Source organism: Amblyraja radiata, chromosome 23, assembly GCF_010909765.2.
Source record: "Amblyraja radiata isolate CabotCenter1 chromosome 23, sAmbRad1.1.pri, whole genome shotgun sequence".
NCBI lineage: Eukaryota > Metazoa > Chordata > Chondrichthyes > Rajiformes > Rajidae > Amblyraja > Amblyraja radiata.
Window position 1 is genome coordinate 29,639,387 of NC_045978.1, and position 17,917 is coordinate 29,657,303.

General features: G+C 45.3%; 1 protein-coding gene across 1 annotated transcript in view; it reads right to left on the reverse strand.

Annotated features, from left to right (window-relative positions):
• lama5 (laminin subunit alpha 5) overlaps positions 1 to 17,917 on the reverse strand; it is a 276,023-nt gene that overhangs the window by 23,901 nt on the left and 234,205 nt on the right. The window contains exons 60-66 of the mRNA XM_033041941.1: positions 15,554 to 15,693; positions 12,631 to 12,804; positions 12,411 to 12,547; positions 11,683 to 11,842; positions 8,659 to 8,792; positions 4,831 to 4,990; positions 2,720 to 2,842 (exon numbers count right to left, since the gene is read on the reverse strand). Coding sequence (XP_032897832.1) covers positions 2,720 to 2,842; positions 4,831 to 4,990; positions 8,659 to 8,792; positions 11,683 to 11,842; positions 12,411 to 12,547; positions 12,631 to 12,804; positions 15,554 to 15,693 — 1,028 coding nt within the window. The remainder of the gene's footprint in view (positions 1 to 2,719; positions 2,843 to 4,830; positions 4,991 to 8,658; positions 8,793 to 11,682; positions 11,843 to 12,410; positions 12,548 to 12,630; positions 12,805 to 15,553; positions 15,694 to 17,917) is intronic.

Genomic DNA, 17,917 nt, shown 5'->3' on the forward strand with positions numbered 1-17,917 from the left:
CACAAATAGAAGGCAGATGGATTGCTTGCATTGGCTGGTATGGTATTGAGTATAAAGGGCCCAGTCCCACGGCATGCGACCTGCATGCGGGCAAAGCGCGACCAAACCGTAAGCGGGTGCCGGCGCAGAGATCGACGTGGATCCCCTGTACAGGGCCAGGTCCCACCGAGCATGCGCCTGCATGCTGTGCAAGCGTGACTCAACCGGAAGTAGGGTGCGCCAAGGTCGAGTGATCCCCGTGCAGGGCCCGTCCCACGAGCATGCGCCTGCATGCGGCAAGCGCGACCAAACCGGAAGCGGGGGCCGCGCGGAGGTCGAGTGAGTGACGTGAAGTTCGAGCAAAGTCCGCAGGAAGTTCACTCGTAACGTACGGCGTCAAGACGCTGCGCACGCCCGTCGAGGCGGTGCGTACGGCGTCGAGGCGGCTGCAGGCCGGCAGGCCGTTGCCGCGCAGAATTTTTGAACACGATCAGTTTTTCAGAGCCCCGTGCGATGTTGGGACCAGCTCCGCCCAACTCCATATGGCTCCGGCGATCGAAGTGGGACCGGCCCCGCGAGGCCGTACGGCTCAAGCGACCACGCTAGGTCGCGCTTGCCGCATGGAGTCACATGCTCGTGGGACAGGCCCTTAAGACTCAGAAGCAGAAGTCCAGAAGCAGCTTTATATGACTTTGGTTAGGCTGCAATTGGAGTATTGTTTACGGTTCTGATTGTGGCTCTACAGGAAGGATGTGGAGGCTTTGTTGAGGGCGCAGAAATTTTTTACCGGAATGCTGCCTGGAATATCTGGTATTAGCTATGAGGACAAGTTGGACAACTTGGAATTGTTTTCTCTGCAACGTCACAGGTTGAGAGGAGACCTGATCGAGGACATACAATTAGGAAAGTCATAGATAATCAGAAGCTTTTTCCAGAATGGAAATGTCTAGAGGACATAGTTTTAAGGTGGGAGGGGCAAAGTTTAAAGGCAAGTTTCTTTTTAAACGCAGAAAGAGGTGAATCCTTGGAACGTGCTGCCAGGGGTGGTGGTGGAGGCAGACATGATGGTGGCAACTAAGAGGCTTTTGGAGGGGAACTTGGATATGCAGGAAATGGAGGGATATGGATCATATCATAATCTCAGGGGAGATTAGTTTAATTTGGCATCATGTTCAGCACAGACATTGTGGGCCAAGGGGCCTGAACACTGAGTATCTAAAACACTTGGACACAAACGAACATTTGAAAGCAAGGGTTCAAAGGAAATGAATTCTGATTTTTCTCTAAAATTTATGAGGTTCATCCAAGAGCGGAACTCGCTATCAAAACATGGAGGGGACCGGGACACACAATTTTTTGGCGGCCACGCGCGCATGCGCACACTCACACACACACGCGCGAGGCTTCGGAGACTCAATCCAGAGCTAAATGCAGCTCAACTCTGCCTCTCGCCGGGTTAACTACAGCCCTGTCTGGACTGACGGGATACCAGCGCTGCTTCTCCGCGCTGAATGATCATGTCCCGCCCCCATGGCCTGCTGACCGACGTCTCTCTCGTCCAATCGACGCCCTCGATCATCAGTCCCACCCCCACTGTCTCGCGGAAAGCGGAGATTTCACTGGGTTTTAAAATCCAGATTACAAAAACTTGGGGGGGGGGGGGGGGGACGTGTCCCCCTCTGGCCCCCCCGGGTTTTCCGCCCCTGGGTTCATCTGACAATGGCCGAAATCATAATAGTTTGGGATAGCAGTTAATATGATTGAATTAAGAAGACACATTATGGATTATATAACATAGCTATTTAATGCGGCTGAAAATAAGGCTGGTCTAAAATGGAGAAAGACAGTGCCTCAGGGACGACTTCTCCCGACTGCTAAAATAGAGGGCAGCACAGTGGGTCAGCGGGAGAGTTGCTGCCTTAAAGCGTCACAGACCAAGGTTCGTTCCTGACCATGGGTGCTGTCTGTATGGAGTTTGTACGTTCTCCCTGTGGCCACATGGGCTTTCTCCAGGTGCTCTGGTTTCCTCCCACATTATAAAAAGATGTGCAGATTTGTAGGTTAATTGGCTTCTGTAAATTGTCCCTAGTATCTAGAGTAGTACTTGTATACAGGTGTTTGTTGGTCCGCATGGATTCGGTGGACTGAAGGGCCTATTTCCACACTGAATCTCTAAACTAAGAGTGAAACTATGATGCAGTTCAACTCTTTGAAATATCTTATTTGAACTTCCCTTCCTCAAACTTCCTTTTAAGCTGTAATGTCATTGTCCCAAAGACTTTGCCTCGCCTCTGAAACTTTGGAGCTTTGAACAAGTCGCCACTACTCCTCGTACCCATCAATCCCCAAGGCCCCCTTGACAACAATTCACCCTTCCTCTAATGCACTATTTTCATATTAGGAAGCAGGAGCCTGGAGCAGGCACATTGCCACTAGCAGTCATTTCAGGATCCATAATGACCATATTTCGTGCAGTGGCCATTTTGGAAAGTCCTGCCATGTTCACTGGAAGGTTCAGCATAAGTACGTATACATTTTTACTCAAAAATAAAAAAATAGAACATTGGCATGTTCTGCTCATTCTAAAATAACTCTGGACAGCTGGTGTGGCTGAAATAAAATAAATATATGGTCAAAGCTGCTTAATTTTCTTCTAGTGTTCCATTTTGTTCAGCATTTTGGAGTTGGGAATTGTCAGTTATGGCTCTTAACCTGGACATCTGAATAACATAGTAGTTACCTGGTGTTGCATTCCGTCGCTGACAGAGTTCTGGCTTTTATCACGTTCCACTTTTTGTTGATTGTTTAAGTCAATAAACAGCACGAACTTCCCATTCTCGATGGCTAAGCAGAGGTATTTTTCCTGAAAAAAGAAACACTAGATTTAGATGTAGCCGGGAACAATAAGAGTTATTGTTATAAGCGGCACATTTCGCCTGCTTATTCTGATGGTTTGCTACCAAGGTTAACCAGCTGGAAGCTCCGAGATGCAATTTATGAAAGGACGGCGCATGATGGCGGAAGTTCCCGGTGAGCCGTGGCCACACTCCGACAGCAGGCCTGGCTCACCCGCCGCCGAACCTGGAACGCCCCTCCCCCCCCCCAGGAGCATCCGAGGCTCGTCTCTTGCTCGACCCTGAAGACCAGGAACCGGTGAGGAGGGTGGAGGGAGCTGACAACGGTCTATGCTGGACAATGGGCCAATTTCAAGATGGCGGCGGATGGAGAGGATCGATGTTGCCAGGGCAACGGGCCTTTAAGGCCAAGATAAGACTGTACTCTTATGAACTTTGAAAATTTGTTGGTGTAAGTAAAGCGGTGAGTCTTTGTATACGGTCTCACTAATACACTACAATCATTACACTTTTTAACTTATCTTTGATTGTGCTTATTTCTAGCAGGATTTTACTGGATTGAATGCAAAACAAAGAATTTCACTGTACCGAGGTACATGTGACAATAAAGTCTGAAGAAGGGCTTCGGCCCGAAACGTTGCCTATTTCCTTTGCTCCATAGATGCTGCTGCACCCGCTGAGTTTCTCCAGCTTTTTTGTATACCATTGATTCATTGAACTCCGTTATCCATCTTGAAGCTAGATTTTAGTTTTACACTGATGGGATAAGGCAGAGGGTTTGAATCATTTGAGTTGGTTTAGCTGAATGCCAGGATGCATGTGAAATACAATGCTGCAATGAAATAACCCCAAAATGTAAACGATGCATTTGTGATTCAAGCTTTCATGCCAAGACAAAATAGCTTTAGAGGAATAAAGAGTAGTCTCTGAATCATGAGCAGAGAAAGAAACAAGTCAAGCAAAGGTGACTGTGGTTATAGGTGCCGTTAATGACCCGCACCCAATAACACGCAAAGCATCACTGCCTTCATTCACACTGCCGTGGTTAGTTCCCAAGTTTACTTCATGGCTCCTTGCTGAAGGAACACCTTACTGAGGGCAGCACTATCATGCTTTGCCACACTACCACAGGCAAAGCGACGTCAGGTATCTCACATGTTCCTCATGAGTGCATTGATAGTGGGGCAACAGGACCCAATGGAAAGCAAACAATCATCACCGTGGACAGCACAGCGGTAGAGTTGCCTCCTTACAACACTGGAGACCTGGGTTCGATGCTACCTTAGGGTGCTGTAGGTACAGAGTGTGTATGTTTGGACAAGACACTTGGACAGGAACATGGATAGGAATATGGGCCAAACACAGGCAGGTGGGCCTAGTTTAGATGGGGCAACTTGGCTGGCATGGACAAGCTTAGTTTATTATTATTGTCATGTGTACAAAGGTATAGTAAAAAGCTTTTTTGTTGCGTGCTATCCAGTCAACAAAAATACTATACGTGATTACAATCAAGCCGTCCACAGCGTACAGATATAGGATTAAGGGTATACAAAGTTATGCAAGATAAAGTGTAGTAAAATCCGATTCAAGTTGGGCCGCAGGGTGCATTTCCATGCTGTCTGACTCTAATTCAAACATAATGAAACTTTCTGTATAGAGAGGGATACTGGGCTGGGTTCCCCAACAAACAGCAGCCAGTGTGGGTGTGACGTTAACGATTTGACTGGTGCCTTGAATCCAAGGAGGCAACAGATGGTGAATCTGTGGAATTCTTTGCCACAGAAGGCTGTGGAGGCAAAGTCAGTGGATATCTTTAAGGCAGCGATAGATCGATTCTTGATTAGTACGGGTGTCAGAGGTTATGGAGAGAAGGCAGGAGAATGGGGCTAGGAGGGAGAGATAGATCAGCCATGATTGAATGGCGGAATAGACTTGATGGGCCGCATGGCCTACTTCTACTATCACATGATCTTATAAACAGAGGACACAGACTTACCTTTTCCTGCATGAAGAAGAGGATACCATTATAGGAAGCAATGCGAACCTCTTGCTCAAACCGAGACACAGAGGAAAATGTACCCGACATTTTGATTCTGGCATAACCACTGCCATCAAAGTAAGAACTATCGTTGTCTACTCCTTGAGTAGATTTATACCTGTAACAAAACACGCAGAATCATTGATTAAAAGCAGAACTGCAAACATTTGTATTTGGGATCTAATTTACCCTCAATTACTACGGAAAGCACAAATATGGGATGAAGTCCATAAGATGGCACTGGGTGACTATATAGAGGCAGTCAATGAGGCAAATATATGAAAGACCCAGCGGGTCAGGCGGCATCCACACAGAGATGTTGCTTCATTCAATGGCTTCTCGTTCTTCAGTTCTGATGAAAGGTCACTAACCTAACACTAACCTTTCTAACACAGAACGTATATGGAACGAGCTGCCAGAGGAGGTTGAGGCTGGTACCACAATAACATTTGAAAAGATATGTGAACAGTAAAGGTGTAGTATGGGTCAAACGTGGTCAAATGAGACAAGCATAGATGGGCATCCTGGTCTCCGTGGGCAAGTTGGGCCGAAGGGCCTGTTTCTGTGCTTTACCACTCTATGACTGCCATATATTAAATCTGCTTCTCCCGCAAAGATCTTGCCTAACTTGCAAAAATATCTTCATCATTTTCTAATCAACCATTTATTTAGATTTGCAGCATATGCAGTTAGTGTCTTAGAGTCGCAGTGCACGGAAACAGGCCCTTCGGCCCAACCTGCCCATGCCGACCAAGATGTCCCATTTACACTAGTCCCACCTGCCCACGTTTTGCCCATATCCCTCTCAACCTTTCCTATCCACGTATCAGTCCAAATGTCTTAAATATTGTCTCTGCAACAAAAGGTGAAGTTGCCATCTTCACAGCCCCTGCTACCCAGTCTACAATGCTGGCTGCATGGAGTCTACATTCCTTCTAACTGGATGGGCTTCGCCTGATTCTCTGGCTTCTTCCTGCATCCTAAAGACCCTCTGGTCGGTAGTTTATTTGGCAACTGTACATTATACCTGATGTAGGAGAAGATGGGACAGTTAGTGAGCAAGTGAGAGAGACTTGGGGAGATAAGTGAATGGGATTGTTGAGAGTGCTCTCAGATCTGGAAGACTCGATTGATCAAATGGGCTCCGTCTATGTTGTAAAGGATTAGAGACTTTCCACCAAGGACATTGTAAAATGCATCTTAGTAAAGGCACAGTGCCACAGCGATAGAGTTACTGCCTCACAGTGCCAGTGACTAGGGTTTGATCCTGACTACGGGCGCTGTCTGTACGAAGTTTGTACATTCTCCCTGTGACCGCGTGGGTTTTCTACGAGTGCTCCGCCCACATTTCAAAGACGAGCTCGTTTATAGGTTAATTGGCATCTGTAAATTGCCCCTAGTGTGTAGGATGTGAAAGTGGGATGACGTCGAACTAGTGTACAGATGAACGATGGTCGGCGTGGGCTCGATGGGCCGAAGGGCCTTTTTCCACGCTGTATCTCTAAAAAAAACTCTCTAAAATTGCAGTGCCAAATTTCCCATGTTCAATATTTGACCAAGATTTAACAGATATTAAATCTATCTCCACCAAAACACAATATCACCACAATATTTGTACATCTTCAGCTGGAGCAGAGAGCATTGCGGACAGCATGTAAGAGAGCTTCTCAACACTGCCTCTGCTTGGACCACCTACTCCCAGTCCCCCTTTCACACTTAACATTGTACCATACTTCTAATATTTAAGGTAGAGATAGACAGATTCTTGATTAGTCCAGGTGTCAAACGTTATGGGGAGAAAGCAGGAGAATGGGGTTAGGAGGGAGAGATAGATCAGCCATGATTGAATGGCAGACTAGACCTGATGGGCCAAATGGCCTAATTTTACTCCTTTTCCTTATGACATGACCTTATACCTGGGGAGGAAAAGATAAACACTTCACTCTATTCAATGGCTGCCAGAGAATATTATTCCACTCATAGTTACTCTAGTTGTAGCAAGAGGAACAAGACTTCGGGGTTACGAGGAACATGATGACGAAGTTATGGTGAGAGCGCAAAGGGTGGTGGGTGTATGGAACAAGCTGCCAGAGGAGGCAGTTGAGGCTGGGACTACCCCAACGTTTAAGAAACAGTTAGACAGGTACATGGATAGGACAGGTTTGGAGGGATATGGACCACGCACAGGCAGGTGGGACTAGTGCAGCTGGGACATGTTCAACTCTCCAATAGATATAACTTACCTAATTCACACTTTTTTAGATATTTACAAATTAGACATTTTTTGAAGGCTACTCTACCCCTATTTCCGCTACCACATCAATCCGAAATTTTGGATTTTTTTTTACAGTTGAATCCTTATCAGAAAGGATTAATAACGACTATTTATGAGTTGATTTTGAAATTACAAATAGATTCATTTGATAAAATTAAGAATTACTGGGAAAGAGAACTTCAAATGTTTTTATCTATAGAGAAATGGGAGAGGATTCTTCAATTAGTTAATACCTCTTCAATGTGTGCAAGACACGCTTTGATACAATTCAAGGTGGTTCACAGAGCTCATATGATAAGTGATAAGTTAGTGATATATAAAAGATAAGTTAGCTCATTTTTATGGTCATATAAATCCTACCTGTGACAGATGTAACTCTGAAGTGGCCTCATTGACCCATATGTTTTGGTCCTGCCCTTCTTTGGAAAAATATTGGAAATAAATGTTTGATACTATTTCTGTAGTCTTAGGCATAGATTTACAACCTCATCATATTACTGCAATTTTTGGGCTACCAATGTTAGATTCTATTCATTTGTCCCGCTCCGCCCATCGGTTGATTGCTTTTACCACATTAATCACCAGAAGATCTATTTTATTTAAATGGAAAGACTGCTACCCTCCGACCACACTCCAGTGGTATTCGGAAACGATAACGTGTTTAAATTTAGAAAAAATCAGGCGTGACACTGTTGAACCCTTGGTTAAATTTGATAAGTTTTGGGGACATTTTATTGAACATTTTCATACAACATAAATTGCTCCCTCTATAACCGTTATAAAAATTATTTTACCTCTATAGGGTGGAACGGACTTGACGACAAACAGACTTACATTGTTGAAATTCTCAGTTCAGATTCGGGTTTGCTTTGCTTTGTTTTTTTTATTTATTTTATTTTTATGCTTATTTTATTATTATCAATTTTTCTCTTTTTTTTTCTTTCTTTAGTTAGGGGGGTTTTGTTTGTTTTTTTTCCTTTTTTCTTTTTCTTTTCGTCTTTTTATCTTTGTGTTTTTTTTTCACATTTATAAGTTTCCTTTTAAAGATTTAACTATATTTACATAGAGACCGGGAGGTCTATATTCATTGTATAATTTGACACTGGTCTCATATTAGGTTATACCTGTTATTAATGTAATCTTGATCCCTATGTATCAATACCATTGTTTTGTTTATCATTATTCTTTTGCTCTGTTTTTTTATGTTTTATTTTTGCTTTTTTTTTGGAAAAACAAACAATAAAAAGATTTTAAAAGAAAGGGACATGTTGGCCGGTGTGGGCAAGTTGGGCTGAAGGGCCCGTTTCCACACTGTATCACTCTATGATTCTATGACTCTAGGGCAGGAGAATGGGATTGAGAAGGAAAGATAGATCAGCCATGATTAAATGGTGTAGTATACTAGATGGGCCAAATGGTCTAATTCTGCTCCTGGAACTTATGAACTTTGAAACGGCAAGAAGTGTGAGCAATGAACAAGTCAACGTCAGTCCCACGGTATCTCATCTCACCTCCTGTACGGTTCGTCAGCCGTAGTGTTCAGATTGAATGTTTCGACCAGATTGTACAGACTGATGACTTCTTCGTTCAGAGTCCCAAGCTCGATGCTCCCTTTAAAGTTGGGAAAGCGGATAGAGACAGGAGGCTGGAAGAGATAGCAGTAAATAAACCAGGGATAGAAGTCACAAAAGTCTGCAGATGCTGGGATCTGAATCTAAAAATAGACTGGTGGAGTAACGCAGGGAGTCAGGAATGGACATTTCCCGCTGCAGATGCTGCCTGACCTGCTGAGTTCTTCCAGCAACTTGTTTATGTACCAGTGATATCTTGGCGTCGGGATTACCAAACCTCTGTAAACGGACTAGTAGAAACAAAGAACTGCAGATGCTGGTTTATACAAAAGATAGACTCAGCGGGTCAGGCAGCATCTCTGGAGATAAAGGATGGGTGACATATCGGGTCGTGACCCTTCTTTAGAGTCTGTAAACATACTCATCCATATCTCCATTTGTCAAGATCACTATCCGCATGCTTGATTTGGTTACAAGGTTAGCATTGTGATGTTTGTTTCAGGATAGATGATAATTGGGGTCAGTGTGTGGAAAAACCCATCAATGCATTTGGGCCTTGGTTCCCTCTCCAGTTGCAGCAGCCTGAGTTTAGTTTAGTTTAGTTTAGTCTAAAGATACTGCATGAAAACTAGCCCCTTGGCCTACCGAGACCTCGCCGACCAGCGATCGCCCCCGTACACTAGCAGTAACCGACAATTTACAATTTTACCAAAGCCAATTAACCTAAAATCTATACGTTTTTGGAGTGTGGGAGGAAACCAGAGCACTTGGAGAGAACCCATGTGCTCACAGGGAGAGCATATAAACTCTGTACAGACAAAACCCATAGTTAGGATCGAACCCGGGTCTCTGGCGCTGTAAGGCAGCAACTCTACTGCTGTGCCAATGAGTGGTGAAAATCAAATTTGTTACTGCAAGGGTTGTATGTGCCCAGTAGCAATACATCAGGGTTATGTGCACTTTTTCACTCTAGTGAACAAGTGGCAAAGACATTTTCTTTAAATATCAGGGGAAGTAATAAGGAACTTGAAGTTTGCAGCATTGGAAGTATTTAAATAACAAATTAACAATTATCCCAACACAATTTTCCAGCTCAGCCAGGGTGCCGATGGCGTTTGGAGGAGGTGACTGTCGGGAGAGGGAGGGTGGAAATGTGGTTGGATCAGTTATATATCCACAGTCCCATGCCAATGGGATACCAGAACGGGGCAAGGCTGCCTCCTTGAGATGATCCCTGAATTGCAATTTAATTAACAAGTCTAACTTGTTCAGAAATCTTTAAGGATATTTATTGCATGCAGTTACTTCTCTGTATATGAGATAAACCCCCAAAATCTAAGAAACATGGATAATAATTATGAATTTAGAACATAGTACAGTACAGTGCAGGAACACATTGTCCATGCCGAACATGATACCAAGTTTAACCAACCTCCTCTGCTTGCATGCAATCCATAATTCCTCGATTCCCTGCATATCCATGGACCTATCTAAAACCCATTTAAATACCCCCATCATACCTGTCTCCACCAACGACCCTGGCAGAATGTTCCAGGAACCCACCACTTGATTGTAATCACATATAGTCTTTCCGCTGACTGGTTAGCACGCAACATAAGGGAAATCAGGGACAGTCTCTTCCTAGCTGTTATCAGGCAACAGAATCATCCTTCCACAACCAGATCCTGAACTACAGGGCTACCTCATCTACCTAATTGGTGACCCTCGGACTATCCTTGATCACTTTGCAGGCTTTAACTTGCACTAAATGTTATTCCCTAGTCATGTATCTATGCACTGAAAAGAGCTTGATAGTAATCTTGTATTGTCTTCCCGCTGACTGGATAGCACGCAACAAAAGTTTTTCACTATACCTCGGTTCGCGCGGCAATAAACTAAACTCTGCATTAAAAAAAGTTGCCCCACACATGTCCTTTAAACTTTTCCTTTTTCCCTTAAAGCTATGTCTTCGTGTGTTTGATATTTACTCCCTGGGAAAACATTCTGACTGTCGACCCTATCCACGCCACTCATCATTTTATATACTGCTATCAGATCTCCCCTCAACCTTTGACGTTCCAGAGAAAACAATCCAAGTTTGCCCACTTCCGCACCTTCTCAAAATAAAAAATGCCTCCGAAGATGCTTCTGCTGCATGTGTTTGTATGTGCCTGGAGCAAATCCTTCTTGGTGAAGTGATGTTATACTGACAAGCATTGCTTTAACCACTAGAGGGCACATCACCTCAGGGGAAAAATTACCAGAAAAGTTTGCAACTGGAAAGTGACCGAGTTATCCGATAAAGACTGGATTATTCATCGTGGAAACTCGCCCACACTGACCAACATGTCCCAAATACACTAGTCCCACTTGCCTGTGTTGACCCATATCTCTCTAAACCTGTCCAGTCCATGTACCTGTCCAATTGTTTCTTAAACATTGCGATAGTTCCTGCCCCAACTACCTCCTCTCGCAGCTCGTTTCATACCCCGACCACCTTTTATGTGAAAAGGTCACCCCTCAGATTCATGTTAAATCTTTTCCCCTGCACCTTAAACCTATGTCTTCTGGTTCTCGATTTCCCTACTCTGGGCAAGAGACTCTGTGCGTCTACCTGATCTTTTCCTCGGGTCATTTTATACACCTCTATAAGATCACCCCTCATCCTCCTGTGCTCCAAGGAATAAAGTCTTAGCCTGCTCAACCTATCTCTGCAGCTCAGACCTTCGGGTCCTGGCAACATCCTCGTAAATTTTCTCTGTCCCTTTGATAGACACAAAATGCTGAAGGCAGCATCTCTGTAGATCGAGTTTCGGATTTTGTGTCTCTCTACGGTGTAAACTAGCACCTGCAATTCCTTCCTACACACATCTCTGTACCCATTCCAGTCAGGCAACAGCTTTCCTATCTCTTGTTGAGGGTTGATCTCTTGCAGGAGGTGGAGTGAAATGACGTGGTACTTACAGCGAAATTAGAAGGATAGCCTCCAACATAAAACACCAAGTCTTCAGGGTTTAGATTGAGTAAGACATCGTCGCCTTTTGCCATCCCCTCTCGCCTCGCTTCATTCACCGTGCCCTTCACTTCTGATGTCTCGTACGAGATTCGCCCAAATTGCAGTGTCCTGCAGTTGGAGAATGGCCATTCATTTCACGGCAATACAGTCTCACCATCGTAGCATTTTACATCCTATTTTTCCTCCATTAATCATACACCAGTAAGGTAATGAGAAAATGCTGTGACATTATTACCGCTGTACTGAAGTCGGCGAAGCAGCGTGGAAACAGGCCCTTCGGCCCAACATGTCCACGCTGACCAGCGATCCCCGTACACGAGTACAATCCTACACACGAGGGACAATATACAATCTTTATCGAACCCAATTAACTTGCAAATCTGTACGTCTTTGGAATGTGGGAGGAACCCGGAGCTACAGGAGCAAACCCACACGGTCAAGGGGAGAACGAACAAACTCTGTATAGACAGCACCCGTCATCAGGATTGGACCCAAGTCACTGGTGCTGTACGGCAGCAACTCTACTGCTGCGCCACCGTAACAACTTAATGGCTAATATGTTAACCAGTTCTCTATACTTTGAGCACTCTACCAAATAAGAACATTTACTGCTTTAGACTTTGCCGAAAATGTCCTCACAGTTTGTTCAAGGGGAGAAGGCAGATAAATGATGTACCTTTCTAGTTTGACCATGTCGAATCTGTTGCTGCTGACTTCAGAGTCGGTTTGCAGGGCAGTCTCTTCATCGCCCAGTTTGTACACCCAGAATAGTTTGCCATCTTTCATTGCCACGCCCATGTAATCCCCAGAGACCTACAAACGAACAATCTCCGGTTAAAACCTGTCAGCTGCAATCGTCAAGAACAGCGAGGTGAAAGAGAAGGCTTTGCTCTTACGTTCTGCCCGCCAAGGTACAGGATAAACTGGCTGGAGCCGCCGAGTTGCCTCTTCCTTATGTTGTCTCTTTGGATGTAGAACGACAGCGAGGTGTATGCCATCAGGTCATGCGGGTTGCTAGGCGACCTCACCTGGACCCCCGAGGTGCCGTTGAATTTCATCGGTACTTTCACCTGTGGAGAAGAGAACCTGGTGTACATGACTGTGTATTCTCCACCTTTATAGACTTGGTTCATCAACTATATCATATGATAAACTCATTGCGGTGCCAATATTACATCAATAAAGCAGTGCAGCCGGACAGCAAAATCTACACCCACTGTGGCTGCCTCTGGGCATTTGAATGTTTTAAACTCTTGAAATCCTGCCAATTCTCTTCAACAGCTCATGGTTTTTTGAAGGCCTCATTCCAGCCCATCATTTAACGGTCCAATGCGACACGGTGGCGCAGCGGTGGAGTTGCTGCCTTACAGCGCCAGGGACCCGGGTTCGATCCTGACTACGGGTGCTGTCTGTACGCAGTTTGTACGTTCTCCCCGTGGGTTTTCTCAGAGATCACAGTTTCCTCCCACACTCCATAGATGCACAGGTTTGTAGGTTAATTGGCTTGGTATAAGTGTAAATTGTCCCTAGTGTAGTGTTGATGTGCAAGGATCTAAATTAAAGAACTAAACTAAAGTATGGAAACAGTTCCTTCGGCGCATCAGGTCCACACTGACCAATGGTCACCGATCACCCATTAGCATTAATCACTTGAGCCCACTATTTATCCCATCTTTAAAGGAGGATCCCACCTCTGAAGGAGATGTACAGTGAAGTGTTTTTTTTACACAGTTGGTGAGCACCTGGAATGTACTGGCAGGAATGATGGTGTAGCCTAAAGTGGCATTTGGATAGACACATGGAGATGCAGAGAATGGAATGATATGGATCATGTGCAGGCAGATGAGATGAGTTTATCTTGGCATCTCGGTTGGTGGGACCTTGCGAATTGCAGACCTGCATAGTTTAGTTTAGAGATACAGTGCCACCGAGTCCGTGCTGACCAGCGATCCCCTCACATTAACATTATCCGACACCCACTAGGGACAATTTTTTACATTTACCAAGTCAATTAACCTACAGACCTGTGCGCCTTCGGAGTGTTGGAGGAAACCAAAGATCTCGGAGAAAACCCACGCAGGTCACGGGCAGAACGTACAAACTCCATACAGACAGCACCCGTAGTCGGTGATCGGACCCGGGTCTCCGGCGCTGTATTTGAGACGGTGGGTCGGTTGGGGCGCTGCGAGGGGGAAGCCGTTCTTCAGTCACCCTCGACGGAGAGGCGACTTTTTCATGCCGATTCGCTGCCTCCCCTCTGACGGCTTGGATTGGAGCGGCCTTTCCTGGAGTCGGATCCGGAGCATCAGCAGCGGGCGCAGCATGGACATTTTCCATCGCGGAGCGGGCGAACCCTTGCCGGGGGTCGCCAGAAAGGAGTGCTCTGATCACTGGCCTGAGGACTACGGCATCCTGAAGCCGCAGTCTCCGATATGAAAGTGCCGATTCGACCGTCACGAACACGGAGGTTTGATCATCCCAACGAGAGGGCCTGTACATCGGGCCGTCTGTAGCGGCTACAAGGGAGGAGGACGCTGAACTTTGTGCCTTCCACCACAGTGTAGAAGCTGTGGTGGATGTTTGTATTAAATCTTATTGTGTATTGTGTGTTCTTTTTAAGTGTATCGCTGCTGGTAAATTCATTTCACTGCACCTTCGGGTGCATGTGACGAATAAAATTGACTTTGATTTGCTGTAAGGCAGCAACTCTACCGCTGCTGCCTGCTCCTGTGCTGTACTTTTCTATGTACTACTGTTGTGGAGTTCTGCTGTAAGGTAGCCAGTTCTGAGACGGAGAAAGAGCAAGTGATCTGAAATTGCTCCATTCAATGCTAAATGCGGAAGTCTGCAGCGTGCCCAAAGACTGAGGTGCAGTTCATCGGAACAGTGCAGGCGGTTATATGTAAGAATGGGGGTAGAATGGAGAAATAATGTGATGGGCAACTGGAGGGTGGGGTCAGGGACTGCACTACAGTCACCCAATCTCTCGTGTGAAGGAGGCCACATTGAACATATGCATCAAGCATAGTACACTAGTCCATCACTAGACCTCCACACCATGGAAGGGATCTACAGGAGTCACTACCTCAGCCAAGCAGAGACCCACACCACCCCGGTCACACTCTCACTTCACTCCTGCCATTGGGAAAAAGGTATAGGAGCCTGAAAGTTGTAACATCTAGGCTCAGGAGCAGTAGCTTCCCTACAACCATCAGGTTATTAAACACAACAACCTCCAACTAAGCTCTGAACCACATAGACTTGGGGGCATTGTTTATATCTTTGCACACACACTATATATGTACACACACACACATACATATGTGTGCGCATATACACACATATGTATACATACAAACACACACATATATGTACACACACACACGTATATACACACACACATGTATACGTACTCACACCTATATCTATACATGCACACACGCACACACATATACATACATATATATACTCAACTTTGTCATTTATTACAGTGTTTACAGAGCACTATGTTTACATGTCTGTTGTGGTGCTGCAAGTAAGAATTTAATTGTTCTATTTTGGTGACAATATGTGAATAAAACACTCTTGATTTGAATCATTGGCCACCTGGATGGTGGGAGGGGAAAGGTGAGAGGGAAAGTGTTGCATCTCCTGCAGTTGCATGGGAAGGTGCAGTGAGGTGAGATGGTGCTGATGGAGCAAGGGAAGGAGTTATACTGTGTACCTTAACCATTGGGCTAAGACACACCAATTACTGACTAACGTGCATGTTCAAAAATAAGTACAATGATAACAGTTTGATAATGGAAGAGAGGTTACCTTATTGGCTGCACTTCTGGCCTGGGAGATTAGCTCACGAATGCGATCAATACTTGCAGAAATATTTGAAGTTTGGTTCCGGACTTCCAGTTTATTTAGCTTATCGAGGAGTAGTGGGATGGTTTCATTTAGTGCTGCCACTATTGGAAGAAAACAAGTAGAAACTGAAGTCTTTGAAAAAAACCAACAACAAATAAACTGACTGGTCAGTAACAAGCCATAAAATCCCAGGGTGGAAATGTCAAAGACTAGAGGGCGTAGCTTTAAGGTGAGAGGGGCAAAGTTTAAAGGAGGTGGGCTTCACACGTTTTTATACACACACGCACACACACACACACACACGCATACACACACACAGCGGGTGGGTGCCTGGAATGTGCTGCCAGGGGTGGTGGTGGAGGATGATACGTTAATGCCATTTAGGAAGCTTTTACATTGAGAGACGGATATACAGGGAATGGAGTGGAATGGATCATGAGCAGGCTGATGAGATTAGTTCATCTTGGCATCATGTTTGGCACAATTGTGGTCGTTGGGTAAAAGACATCGTGGGCTGAGGGCCTGTTCCTGTGCTGTTGTTATTCCATGTTCTAAATAAACCCTTTGTCTGACATTTACTTTTACCAAGCTTTAGACGGCTGATTTTGATCATTTCTGTTCTCAGTGGATTCTCTTCACCAGGGAAGTATAATCAGTGTCCTCCAGTGCTTGAATGCTGTGGACAACTTCTTTTTAAAAATCTGCACTTTTTCTGCAGCTATACCACTACATCAGCACTCACTTCCCTCAAGGGAACTGCCCAATGTACTCATGTGGAATACGATCTGCTTAGACAGCTTGAAAAACAAAATGTTTCATTGCATATTGGTATACATGGCAACAATAAACCAATAACCATACTTATGACATACAAATCAAGTGCAACTCATTGCCACAGAAGGCTGTGGAGGCCAAGTCAATGGATATTTTTAAGGCGGAGATTGCCAGATTCTTGATTAGTGCGGGTGTCAGGGGCTATGGGGAGAAGGCAGGAGAATGGGGTTGAGAGGGAAAGATAGATCAGTCACGATTGAATGGCGGAGCAGACTTGATGTATCGATGGCCTGATTCTGCTCCGAGACCTTATGAACTTACTTTTAGTTTAAGAAGGAACTGCAGATGCTGGAAAAAAAATCGAAAGTAGATAAAAAATGCTGGAGAAACTCAGCAGGTGAGGCAGCATCTATGGAGAAATGGAGTAGGCGAAGCTTCTTCAGACATCTTAGTGAGGTCTGAAGAAGTCAAGAAGTTGACTTCAGCTCAGCTTTCAATATGATAGTCCCCACCAGACTGGCTGAGAAGCTGCTGAAACTGGGGCTTAACACTCCCCTGGGTCCTGGACTTTCTCACCGCCAGGCCCCAGGTGGTCAAGATGGGGAGACATACATCCAACCCCCTCACCCTGAACACAGGATCACCCCAGGGTTGCGTCCTTAGCCCCCATACTGTACTCCCTGTACACACATGACTGTGTGGCCAGGTTCAGCTCCAACTCCATCATCGTTTGCCAATGACACTGTGGTGGTGGGCCTGATCTCCGATAACGATGAGAAGGCCTACCGGGAGGAGGTGGCTGATCTGGCACTCTGGTGTCAGGACAACAGCCTCCTCTTGATTGTCACAAAAACTAAGGAGTTGATTGTGGACTTTAGAAGGGCTCAACATCCGAGGATGTACACGCCACTGGAGATAAATTGGACTACTGTAGATAGGGTGAGCTGCTTTAAATACCTGGGAGTCCACATCACAGAGGATCTGACATGGACAACACATACTGCCGCACTGGTGAGTAAGGCAAGACAGTGCCTTTACCACCTCAGCAGGCGAAGAAATTCAGAATCTCTCTGAGGATCCTTCAGTGCTTCTACTCTGGGGCTGTAGAAAGCATCTTGTCCGGCAACATCTCACTCTGGTTTGGGAACAGCTCTGCCCAGGACAGGAGAGTAGAGAGTAGTGCATTCGGCTGAACGCACTCTGGGAACTACACTCGCCCCCCTGCAGGACCTATACACCAGGAGGTGCAGATCCAGAGCCAGCAACATGTTGGGGGACCCCTACCACCCCAGCAACGGACTATTCCAGTTGCTACGGTCAGGCAAACGCCTCCGCTGTCATGCTGTGAAAACAGAGAGGATGAGACAGAGTTTCTTCCCACAGGCCATCAGGACTGTAAACTCTTATCTCACCAGGGACTAATTTCCTGTACTAATTTACTGTTGTGTTGTGTCTTTTGTTAAAAAATATTTTCTAACATGTAAATACTGATTCTGTTCTATTCTGTTTCATAGTTTTTGCACAATCCGCAGGCATTGCCACTTTCATTTC